The 12244-nt window shown below is 57.0% G+C and overlaps 1 protein-coding gene across 1 annotated transcript; it reads left to right on the top strand.

The window, feature by feature from the left end:
* Positions 1-11159: 11159 nt before the first annotated feature.
* Positions 11160-11654, top strand: LOC126235426 (caldesmon-like). The gene has a single exon (XM_049944150.1). It carries the CDS (start codon positions 11160-11162, stop codon positions 11652-11654), a length of 495 nt encoding a protein of 164 aa, XP_049800107.1.
* The last annotated feature ends 590 nt before the right edge of the window (positions 11655-12244 follow it).

The following is a 12244-nucleotide window of genomic DNA, read 5'->3' as shown; positions in this document are numbered from 1 at the left end:
TGCTCTGTTGCCTGTGTCTATGTGCCTGTGGTTCTGTCAGTGTGATCATGTGATGAATCTGACCCCAGGAATGTGTCAATATAGTTTCCCCTTCCTGGGACAATGAATTCACGGTGTTCTTATTTCAATTTCCAGGAGTGAATATGAAAGAAACGCAAATATGGGAAAGACGCAAATATGGGAAAGACGCAAATATGGGAAAGAGGCAAATATGGGAAAGACGCAAATATGGGAAAAACGCAAATATGGGAAAAACGCAAATATGGGAAAAGAGAAATTTGTGGCTCAACTTGGCTAGGAGGAGGATTCGGTTGGTCGGAGATATATGGGAAAGACGCCAATATGGGAAAGACGCCAATATGGGAAAGACGCCAATATGGGAAAGACGCCAACATGGGAAAGACGCCAACATGGGAAAGACGCCAACATGGGAAAGACGCCAACATGGGAAAGACGCCAACATGGGAAAGACGAAAATATGGGAAAAACGAAAATATGGGAAAAACGAAAATATGGGAAAAACAAAATATGGGAAAAACCAAATATGGGAAAAAAAGTATGGGATAAAAAAAGTATGGGAAAAACGAAAATATGGGAAAAGAGAAATTTGTGGCTCAACTTAGCTAGAGGAAGGATTCAGTTGGTCGGAGATATACGGGAAGAACGCAATTATGGGAAGAACGCAAATATGGGCAAAGCGCAAATACGGGCAAAGCGCAAATACGGGAAAAGAGAAATTTGTGGCTCAACTTGGCTAGGAGGAGGATTCGGTTGGTCGGAGATATATTGGAGAGGCGCCGACGTGGGGAGGCCGCCGACGTGGGGAAGCCGCCGTCGTGGCGAAGCCGCCGCCGTGGCGAAGCCGCCGCCGTGGCGAAGCCGCCGCCGTGGCGAAGCCGCCTCCGTGGTGAAGCCGCCAGCGTGGCGAAGCCGCCAGCGTGGGGAAGCCGCCAGCGTGGGGAAGCCGCCAGCGTGGGGAAGCCGCCAGCGTGGGGAAGCCGCCAGCGTGGGGAAGCCGCCAGCGTGGGGAAGCCGCCAGCGTGGGGAAGCCGCCAGCGTGGGGAAGCCGCCAGCGTGGGGAAGCCGCCAGCGTGGGGAAGCCGCCAGCGTGCGTAAGCCGCCAGCGTGCGAAAGCCGCCAGCGTGCGAAAGCCGCCAGCGTGCGAAAGCCGCCAGCGTGCGAAAGCCGCCAGCGTGCGAAAGCCGCAAGCGTGCGAAAGCCGCCAGCGTGCGAAAGCCGCCAGCGTGCGAAAGCCGCCAGCGTGCGAAAGCCGCCAGCGTGCGAAAGCCGCCAGCGTGCGAAAGCCGCCAGCGTGCGAAAGCCGCCAGCGTGCGAAAGCCGCCAGCGTGCGAAAGCCGCCAGCGTGCGAAAGCCGCCAGCGTGCGAAAGCCGCCAGCGTGCGAAAGCCGCCAGCGTGCGAAAGCCGCCAGCGTGGGAAATCCGCCAGCGTGGGAAATCCGCCAGCGTGGGAAAGCCGCCAGCGTGGGAAAGCCGCCAACGTGGGAAAGCCGCCAGTACGGGAAAGCCGCCAGTACGGGAAAGCCGCCAGTACGGGAAAGCCGCCAGTACGGGAAAGCCGCCAGTACGGGAAAGCCGCCAGTACGGGAAACCGCCAGTACGGGAAAGCCGCCAGTACGGGAAAGCCGCCAGTACGGGATAGCCGCCAGTACGGGAAAGCCGCCAGTACGGGAAAGCCGCCAGTACGGGAAAGCCGCCAGTACGGGAAAGCCGCCAATACGGGAAAGCCGCCAGTGTGCGAAAGCCGCCAGTACGGGAAAGCCGCCAGTGTGCGAAAGCCGCCAGTACGGGAAAGCCGCCAGTACGGGAAAGCCGCCAGTGTGCGAAAGCCGCCAGTGTGCGAAAGCCGCCAGTGTGCGAAAGCCGCCAGTGTGCGAAAGCCGCCAGTGTGCGAAAGCCGCCAGTGTGCGAAAGCCGCCAGTGTGCGAAAGCCGCCAGTGTGCGAAAGCCGCCAGTGTGCGAAAGCCGCCAGTGTGCGAAATCCGCCAGTGTGCGAAATCCGCCAGTACGGGAAATCCGCCAGTGTGGGAAATCCGCCAGTGCGGGAAAGCCGCCAGTGCGGGAAAGCCGCCAGTGCGGGAAATCCGCCAGTGCGGGAAAGCCGCCAGTGCGGGAAAGCCGCCAGTGCGGGAAAGCTGCCAGTGCGGGAAAGCCGCCAGTGCGGGAAAGCCGCCAGTGCGGGAAAGCCGCCAGTGCGGGAAAGCCGCCAGTGCGGGAAAGCCGCCAGTGCGGGAAAGCCGCCAGTGCGGGAAAGCCGCCAGTGCGGGAAAGCCGCCAGTGCGGGAAAGCCGCCAGTGCGGGAAAGCCGCCAGTGCGGGAAAGCCGCCAGTGCGGGAAAGCCGCCAGTGCGGGGAAGCCGCCAGTGCGGGGAAGCCGCCAGTGCGGGGAAGCCGCCAGTGCGGGAAAGCCGCCAGTGCGGGAAAGCCGCCAGTGCGGGAAAGCCGCCAGTGCGGGAAAGCCGCCAGTGCGGGAAAGCCGCCAGTGCGGGAAAGCCGCCAGTGCGGGAAACCCGCCCGTGCGGGAAAGCCGCCAGTGCGGGAAAGCCGCCAGTGCGGGAAAGCCGCCAGTGCGGGAAAGCAGCCAGTGCGGGAAAGCAGCCAGTGCGGGAAAGCAGCCAGTGCGGGAAAGCAGCCAGTGCGGGAAAGCAGCCAGTGCGGGAAAGCAGCCAGTGCGGGAAAGCAGCCAGTGCGGGAAAGCCGCCAGTGCGGGAAAGCAGCCAGTGCGGGAAAGCCGCCAGTGCGGGAAAGCAGCCAGTGCGGGAAAGCAGCCAGTGCGGGAAAGCAGCCAGTGCGGGAAAGCAGCCAGTGCGGGAAAGCAGCCAGTGCGGGAAAGCAGCCAGTGCGGGAAAGCAGCCAGTGCGGGAAAGCAGCCAGTGCGGGAAAGCAGCCAGTGCGGGAAAGCAGCCAGTGCGGGAAAGCAGCCAGTGCGGGAAAGCAGCCAGTGCGGGAAAGCAGCCAGTGTGGGAAAGCCGCCATTGCGGGGAAAGCCGCCAATGCGGGGAAAGCCGCCAATGCGGGGAAAGCCGCCAATGCGGGGAAAGCCGCCAATGCGGGGAAAGCCGCAAATGCGGGGAGATCCGCAAATGTGGGAAAAGGCGCAAATGCGGGAAAGGCGCAAATGCGGGAAAGGCGCAATTTGCGGGAAAGGCGCAAATGCGGGAAAGGCGCAAATGCGGGAAAGGCGCAAATGCGGGAAAGGCGCAAATGCGGGAAAGGCGCAAATGCGGGAAAGGCGCAAATGCGGGAAAGGCGCAAATGCGGGAAAGGCGCAGAGATGGGAAAGGCGCAGAGATGGGAAAGGCGCAGAGATGGGAAAGGCGCAGAGATGGGAAAGGCGCAGAGATGGGAAAGTCGCAGAGATGGGAAAGACGCAAAGATGGGAAAGACGCAAAGATGGGAAAGACGCAAAGATGGGAAAGACGCAAAGATGGGAAAGACGCAAAGATGGGAAAGACGCAAAGATGGGAAAGACGCAAAGATGGGAAAGACGCAAAGATGCGAAAGACGCAAAGATGGGAAAGACGCAAATACGGGAAAGACGCAAATACGGGAAAGACGCAAATAAGGGAAAGACGCATATACGGGAAAAACGAAAATATGGGAAAAACGAAAATATGGGAAAAGAGAAAATATGGGAAAAGAGAAATTTGTGGGTCAACTTGGCTAGAGGAAGGATTCGGTTGGTCGGAGATATATGGGAGGAACGCCAATATGGGAAAGACGCCAATATGGGAAAGACGCCAATATGGGAAAGACGCAAATATGGGAAAGACGCAAATATGGGAAAGACGCAAATATGGGAAAGACGCAAATATGGGAAAGACGCAAATATGGGAAAGACGCAAATATGGGAAAGACGCATATACGGGAAAAACGAAAATATGGGAAAAACGAAAATATGGGAAAAGAGAAAATATGGGAAAAGAGAAATTTGTGGGTCAACTTGGCTAGAGGAAGGATTCGGTTGGTCGGAGATATATGGAAAGACGCCAATATGGAAAAGACGCCAATATGGGAAAGACGCAAATATGGGAAAGACGCAAAGACGGGAAAGACGCAAAGATGGGAAAGAGGCAAAGATGGGAAGGAGGCAAAGATGGGAAAGAGGCAAAGATGGGAAAGAGGCACAGATGGGAAAGTGGCGAAGATGGGAAAGAGGCGAAGATGGGAAAGAGGCGAAGATGGGAAAGAGGCGAAGATGGGAAAGAGGCGAAGATGGGAAAGAGGCGAAGATGGGAAAGAGGCGAAGAAGGGAAAGAGGCGAAGAAGGGAAAGAGGCGAAGATGGGAAAGAGGCGAAGATGGGAGAGAGGCGAAGATGGGAGAGAGGCAAAGATGGGAGAGAGGCAAAGATGGGAGATAGGCAAAGATGGGAGAGAGGCAAAGATGGGAGAGAGGCAAAGATGGGAGAGAGGCAAAGATGGGAGAGAGGCAAAGATGGGAGAGAGGCAAAATGGGAGAGAGGCAAAGATGGGAGAGAGGCAAAGATGGGAGAGAGGCAAAGATGGGAGAGAGGCAAAGATGGGAGAGAGGCAAAGATGGGAGAGAGGCAAAGATGGGAGAGAGGCAAAGATGGGAGAGAGGCAAAGATGGGAGAGAGGCAAAGATGGGAGAGAGGCAAAGATGGGAGAGAGGCAAAGATGGGAGAGAGGCAAAGATGGGAGAGAGGCAAAGATGGGAGAGAGGCAAAGATGGGAGAGAGGCAAAGATGGGAGAGAGGCAAAGATGGGAGAGAGGCAAAGATGGGAGAGAGGCAAAGATGGGAGAGAGGCAAAGATGGGAGAGGCGCAAAGATGGGAGAGGCGCAAAGATGGGAGAGGCGCAAAGATGGGAGAGGCGCAAAGATGGGAGAGGCGCAAAGATGGGAGAGGCACAAAGATGGGAGAGGCGCAAAGATGGGAGAGGCGCAAAGATGGGAGAGGCGCAAAGATGGGAGAGGCGCAAAGATGGGAGAGGCGCAAAGATGGGAGAGGCGCAAAGATGGGAGAGGCGCAAAGATGGGAGAGGCGCAAAGATGGGAGAGGCGCAAAGATGGGAGAGGCGCAAAGATGGGAGAGGCGCAAAGATGGGAGAGGCGCAAAGATGGGAGAGGCGCAAAGATGGGAGAGGCGCAAACATGGGAGAGGCGCAAAGATGGGAGAGGCGCAAACATGGGAGAGGCGCAAAGATGGGAGAGGCGCAAAGATGGGAGAGGCGCAAAGATGGGAGAGGCGCAAAGATGGGAGAGGCGCAAAGATGGGAGAGGCGCAAAGATGGGAGAGGCGCAAAGATGGGAGAGGCGCAAAGATGGGAGAGGCGCAAAGATGGGAGAGGCGCAAAGATGGGAGAGGCGCAAAGATGGGAGAGGCGCAAAGATGGGAGAGGCGCAAAGATGGGAGAGGCGCAAAGATGGGAGAGGCGCAAAGATGGGAGAGGCGCAAAGATGGGAGAGGCGCAAAGATGGGAGAGGCGCAAAGATGGGAGAGGCGCAAAGATGGGAGAGGCGCAAAGATGGGAGAGGCGCAAAGATGGGAGAGGCGCAAAGATGGGAGAGGCGCAAAGATGGGAGAGGCGCAAAGATGGGAGAGGCGAAAAGATGGGAGAGGCGCAAAGATGGGAGAGGCGCAAAGATGGGAGAGGCGCAAAGATGGGAGAGGCGCAAAGATGGGAGAGGCGCAAAGATGGGAGAGGCGCAAAGATGGGAGAGGCGCAAAGATGGGAGAGGCGCAAAGATGGGAGAGGCGCAAAGATGGGAGAGGCGCAAAGATGGGAGAGGCGCAAAGATGGGAGAGGCGCAAAGATGGGAGAGGCGCAAAGATGGGAGAGGCGCAAAGATGGGAGAGGCGCAAAGATGGGAGAGGCGCAAAGATGGGAGAGGCGCAAAGATGGGAGAGGCGCAAAGATGGGAGAGGCGCAAAGATGGGAGAGGCGCAAAGATGGGAGAGGCGCAAAGATGGGAGAGGCGCAAAGATGGGAGAGGCGCAAAGATGGGAGAGGCGCAAAGATGGGAGAGGCGCAAAGATGGGAGAGGCGCAAAGATGGGAGAGGCGCAAAGATGGGAGAGGCGCAAAGATGGGAGAGGCGCAAAGATGGGAGAGGCGCAAAGATGGGAGAGGCGCAAAGATGGGAGAGGCGCAAAGATGGGAGAGGCGCAAAGATGGGAGAGGCGCAAAGATGGGAGAGGCGCAAAGATGGGAGAGGCGCAAAGATGGGAGAGGCGCAAAGATGGGAGAGGCGCAAAGATGGGAGAGGCGCAAAGATGGGAGAGGCGCAAAGATGGGAGAGGCGCAAAGATGGGAGAGGCGCAAAGATGGGAGAGGCGCAAAGATGGGAGAGGCGCAAAGATGGGAGAGGCGCAAAGATGGGAGAGGCGCAAAGATGGGAGAGGCGCAAAGATGGGAGAGGCGCAAAGATGGGAGAGGCGCAAAGATGGGAGAGGCGCAAAGATGGGAGAGGCGCAAAGATGGGAGAGGCGCAAAGATGGGAGAGGCGCAAAGATGGGAGAGGCGCAAAGATGGGAGAGGCGCAAAGATGGGAGAGGCGCAAAGATGGGAGAGGCGCAAAGATGGGAGAGGCGCAAAGATGGGAGAGGCGCAAAGATGGGAGAGGCGCAAAGATGGGAGAGGCGCAAAGATGGGAAAGGCGCAAAGATGGGAAAGGCGCAAAGATGGGAAAGGCGCAAAGATGGGAAAGGCGCAAAGATGGGAAAGGCGCAAAGATGGGAAAGGCGCAAAGATGGGAAAGGCGCAAAGATGGGAAAGGCGCAAAGATGGGAATTGCGCAAAGATGGGAAAGGCGCAAAGATGGGAAAGGCGCAAAGATGGGAAAGGCGCAAAGATGGGAAAGGCGCAAAGATGGGAAAGGCGCAAAGATGGGAAAGGCGCAAAGATGGGAAAGACGCAACGATGGGAAAGACGCAAAGATGGGAAAGACGCAAAGATGGGAAAGACGCAAAGATGGGAAAGACGCAAAGATGGGAAAGACGCAAAGATGGGAAAGACGCAAAGATGGGAAAGACGCAAAGATGGGAAAGACGCAAAGATGGGAAAGACGCAAGGATGGGAAAGACGCAAAGACGGGAAAGAAGCAAAGACGGGAAAGAAGCAAAGATGGGAAAGAAGCAAAGACGGGAAAGACGCAAAGACGGGAAAGACGCAAAGATGGGAAAGACGCAAAGATGGGAAAGACGCAAAGATGGGAAAGACGCAAAGATGGGAAAGACGCAAACATGGGAAAGACGCAAACATGGGAAAGACGCAAAGATGGGAAAGACGCAAAGATGGGAAAGACGCAAAGATGGGAAAGACGCAAAGATGGGAAAGACGCAAAGATGGGAAAGATGCAAAGACGGGAAAGACGCAAATACGGGAAAAAAGAAAATATGGGACAAGAGAAATTTGTGGGTCATCTTGGCTAGAGGAAGGATTCTGTTGGTCGGTGATATATGTGAAAGACGCCAGTATGGCAAACGACGCCAGTATGGCAAACGACGCCAGTATGGCAAACGACGCCAGTAAGGCAAACGACGCCAGTAAGGCAAACGACGCCAGTAAGGCAAACGACGCCAGTAAGGCAAACGACGCCAGTAAGGCAAACGACGCCAGTAAGGCAAACGACGCCAGTAAGGCAAACGACGCCAGTATGGGAGAGCCGCCAGTATGGGAAACGACGCCAGTATGGGAAACGACGCCAGTATGGGAAAGCCGCAAATATGGGAAAGACGCAAATATGGGAAAGACGCAAATATGGGAAAGACGCAAATATGGGAAAGACGCAAATATGGGAAAGACGCAAATATGGGAAAGACGCAAATATGGGAAAGACGCAAAGATGGGAAAGACGCAAGGATGGGAAAGACGCAAGGATGGGAAAGACGCAAGGATGGGAAAGACGCAAGGATGGGAAAGACGCAACGATGGGAAAGACGCAAGGATGGGAAAGACGAAAGGATGGGAAAGACGCAAGGATGGGAAAGACGCAAAGATGGGAAAGAAGCAAAGATGGGAAAGACGCAAACATGGGAAAGACGCAAACATGGGAAAGACGCAAAGATGGGAAAGACGCAAAGATGGGAAAGACGCAAAGATGGGAAAGACGCAAAGATGGGAAAGATGCAAAGATGGGAAAGATGCAAAGATGGGAAAGACGCAAAGACGGGAAAGACGCAAAGACGGGAAAGACGCAAATACGGGAAAGACGCAAATACGGGAAAGACGCAAATACGGGAAAGACGCAAATACGGGAAAAACGAAAATATGGGAAAACGAAAATATGGGAAAAGAGAAATTTGTGGGTCAACTTGGCTAGAGGAAGGAGATATATGGGAAAAACGCCAGCGTGGCCAAGCCGCCAGCGTGGCCAAGCCGCCAGCGTGGCCAAGCCGCCAGCGTGGCCAAGCCGCCAGCGTGGCCAAGCCGCCAGCGTGGCCAAGCCGCCAGCGTGGCCAAGCCGCCAGCGTGGCCAAGCCGCCAGCGTGGCCAAGCCGCCAGCGTGGCCAAGCCGCCAGCGTGGCCAAGCCGCCAGCGTGGCCAAGCCGCCAGCGTGGCCAAGCCGCCAGTGTGGCCAAGGCGCCAGCGTGGCCAAGGCGCCAGCGTGGCCAAGGCGCCAGCGTGGACAAGGCGCCAGCGTGGCCAAGGCGCCAGCGTGGACAAGGCGCCAGCGTGGCCAAGGCGCCAGCGTGGGAAAGCCGCCAGCGAGCGTGGGAAAGCCGCCAGCGAGCGTGGGAAAGCCGCCAGCGAGCGTGGGAAAGCCGCCAGCGAGCGCGGGAAAGCCGCCAGCGAGCGCGGGAAAGCCGCCAGCGAGCGCGGGAAAGCCGCCAGCGAGCGCGGGAAAGCCGCCAGCGAGCGCGGGAAAGCCGCCAGCGAGCGCGGGAAAGCCGCCAGTATGGGAAAGCCGCAAATATGGGAAAGCCGCAAATATGGGAAAGACGCAAATATGGGAAAGACGCAAATATGGGAAAGACGCAAATATGGGAAAGACGCAAATATGGGAAAGACGCAAATATGGGAAAGACGCAAATATGGGAAAGACGCAAATATGGGAAAGACGCAAATATGGGAAAGACGCAAATATGGGAAAGACGCAAAGATGGGAAAGACGCAAAGATGGGCAAGACGCAAAGATGGGAGAGACGCAAAGATGGGAAAGACGCAAAGATGGGAAAGACGCAAAGATGGGAAAGACGCAAAGATGGGAAAGACGCAAAGATGGGAAAGACGCAAAGATGGGAAAGACGCAAAGATGGGAAAGACGCAAAGATGGGAAAGACGCAAAGATGGGAAAGACGCAACGATGGGAAAGACGCAAAGATGGGAAAGATGCAAAGATGGGAAAGACGCAAAGATGGGAAAGACGCAAAGATGGGAAAGACGCAAAGATGGGAAAGACGCAAAGATGGGAAAGACGCAAAGATGGGAAAGACGCAAAGATGGGAAAGACGCAAGGATGGGAAAGACGCAAAGACGGGAAAGAAGCAAAGACGGGAAAGAAGCAAAGATGGGAAAGAAGCAAAGACGGGAAAGACGCAAAGACGGGAAAGACGCAAAGACGGGAAAGACGCAAAGATGGGAAAGACGCAAAGATGGGAAAGACGCAAAGATGGGAAAGACGCAAAGACGGGAAAGACGCAAATACGGGAAAGACGCAAATACGGGAAAGACGCAAATACGGGAAAGACGCAAATACGGGAAAGACGCAAATACGGGAAAAACGAAAATATGGGAAAACGAAAATATGGGAAAAGAGAAATTTGTGGGTCAACTTGGCTAGAGGAAGGATTCGTTTGGTCGGAGATATATGGGAAAAACGCCAGCGTGGCCAAGCCGCCAGCGTGGCCAAGCCGCCAGCGTGGCCAAGCCGCCAGCGTGGCCAAGCCGCCAGCGTGGCCAAGCCGCCAGCGTGGCCAAGACGCCAGCGTGGCCAAGCCGCCAGCGTGGCCAAGCCGCCAGCGTGGCCAAGCCGCCAGCGTGGCCAAGCCGCCAGCGTGGCCAAGCCGCCAGCGTGGCCAAGCCGCCAGCGTGGCCAAGCTGCCAGCGTGGCCAAGCCGCCAGCGTGGCCAAGCCGCCAGCGTGGCCAAGCCGCCAGCGTGGCCAAGCCGCCAGCGTGGTCAAGGCGCCAGCGTGGCCAAGGTGCCAGCGTGGCCAAGGCGCCAGCGTGGCCAAGGCGCCAGCGTGGCCAAGGCGCCGGCGTGGCCAAGGCGCCGGCGTGGCCAAGGCGCCGGCGTGGCCAAGGCGCCGGCGTGGCCAAGGCGCCGGCGTGGCCAAGGCGCCGGCGTGGCCAAGGCGCCAGCGTGGCCAAGGCGCCAGCGTGGCTAAGGCGCCAGCGAGCGCGGGAAAGCCGCCAGCGAGCGCGGGAAAGCCGCCAGCGAGCGCGGGAAAGCCGCCAGCGAGCGCGGGAAAGCCGCCAGCGAGCGCGGGAAAGCCGCCAGCGATCGCGGGAAAGCCGCCAGCGAGCGCGGGAAAGCCGCCAGCGAGCGCGGGAAAGCCGCAAATATAGGAAAGCCGCAAATATGGGAAAGCCGCAAATATGGGAAAGACGCAAATATGGGAAAGACGCAAATATGGGAAAGACGCAAATATGGGAAAGACGCAAATATGGGAAAGACGCAAAGATGGGAAAGACGCAAAGATGGGAAAGACGCAAAGATGGGAAAGACGCAAAGATGGGAAAGACGCAAAGATGGGAAAGACGCAAAGATGGGAAAGACGCAAAGATGGGAAAGACGCAAAGATGGGAAAGACGCAAAGATGGGAAAGACGCAAAGATGGGAAAGACGCAAAGACGGGAAAGACGCAAAGATGGGAAAGACGCAAAGACGGGAAAGAAGCAAAGATGGGAAAGAAGCAAAGACGGGAAAGACGCATAGACGGGAAAGAAGCAAAGATGGGAAAGACGCAAAGATGGGAAAGACGCAAAGATGGGAAAGACGCAAAGATGGGAAAGACGCAAAGATGGGAAAGACACAAAGATGGGAAAGACGCAAAGATGGGAAAGACGCAAAGACGGGAAAGACGCAAATACGGGAAAGACGCAAATACGGGAAAGACGCAAATACGGGAAAGACGCAAATACGGGAAAAACGAAAATATGGGAAAACGAAAATATGGGAAAAGAGAAATTTGTGGGTCAACTTGGCTAGAGGAAGGATTCGTTTGGTCGGAGATATATGGGAAAAACGCCAGCGTGGCCAAGCCGCCAGCGTGGCCAAGCCGCCAGCGTGGCCAAGCCGCCAGCGTGGCCAAGCCGCCAGCGTGGCCAAGCCACCAGCGTGGCCAAGCCGCCAGCGTGGCCAAGCCGCCAGCGTGGCCAAGCCGCCAGCGTGGCCAAGCCGCCAGCGTGGCCAAGGCGCCAGCGTGGCCAAGGCGCCAGCGTGGCCAAGGCGCCAGCGTGGCCAAGGCGCCAGCGTGGCCAAGGCGCCAGCGTGGCCAAGGCGCCAGCGTGGCCAAGGCGCCAGCGTGGGAAAGCCGCCAGCGAGCGCGGGAAAGCCGCCAGCGAGCGCGGGAAAGCCGCCAGCGAGCGCGGGATAGCCGCCAGCGAGCGCGGGAAAGCCGCCAGCGAGCGCGGGAAAGCCGCCAGCGAGCGCGGGAAAGCCGCCAGCGAGCGCGGGAAAGCCGCCAGCGAGCGCGGGAAAGCCGCAAATATGGGAAAGACGCAAATATAGGAAAGTCGCAAATATGGGAAAGGCGCAAAGATGGGAAAGTCGCAAATATGGGAAAGACGCAAATATGGGAATGACGCAAAGATGGGAAAGACGCAAAGATGGGAAAGACGCAAAGATGGGAAAGACACAAAGATGGGAAAGACGCAAAGATGGGAAAGACGCAAAGATGGGAAAGACGCAAAGATGGGAAAGACGCAAAGATGGGAAAGACGCAAAGATGGGAAAGACGCAAAGATGGGAAAGACGCAAAGATGGGAAAGGCGCAAAGATGGGAAAGGCGCAAAGATGGGAAAGGCGCAAAGATGGGAAAGGCGCAAAGATGGGAAAGGCGCAAAGATGGGAAAGGCGCAAAGATGGGAAAGGCGCAAAGATGGGAAAGGCGCAAAGATGGGAAAGGCGCAAAGATGGGAAAGGCGCAAAGATGGGAAAGGCGCAAAGATGGGAAAGGCGCAAAGATGGGAAAGGCGCAAAGATGGGAAAGGCGCAAAGACGGGAAAGGCGCAAAGACGGGAAAGACGCAAAGACGGGAAAGGCGCAAAGACGGGAAAGGCGCAAAGATGGGAAAGACGCAAAGATGGGAAAGGCGCAAA

The sequence above is a fragment of the Schistocerca nitens genome, chromosome 2 (genome assembly GCF_023898315.1).
Source record: "Schistocerca nitens isolate TAMUIC-IGC-003100 chromosome 2, iqSchNite1.1, whole genome shotgun sequence".
NCBI lineage: Eukaryota > Metazoa > Arthropoda > Insecta > Orthoptera > Acrididae > Schistocerca > Schistocerca nitens.
Note: the sequence above shows the minus strand (reverse complement) of the source record. Positions and strands in the feature narration are given on the sequence as shown.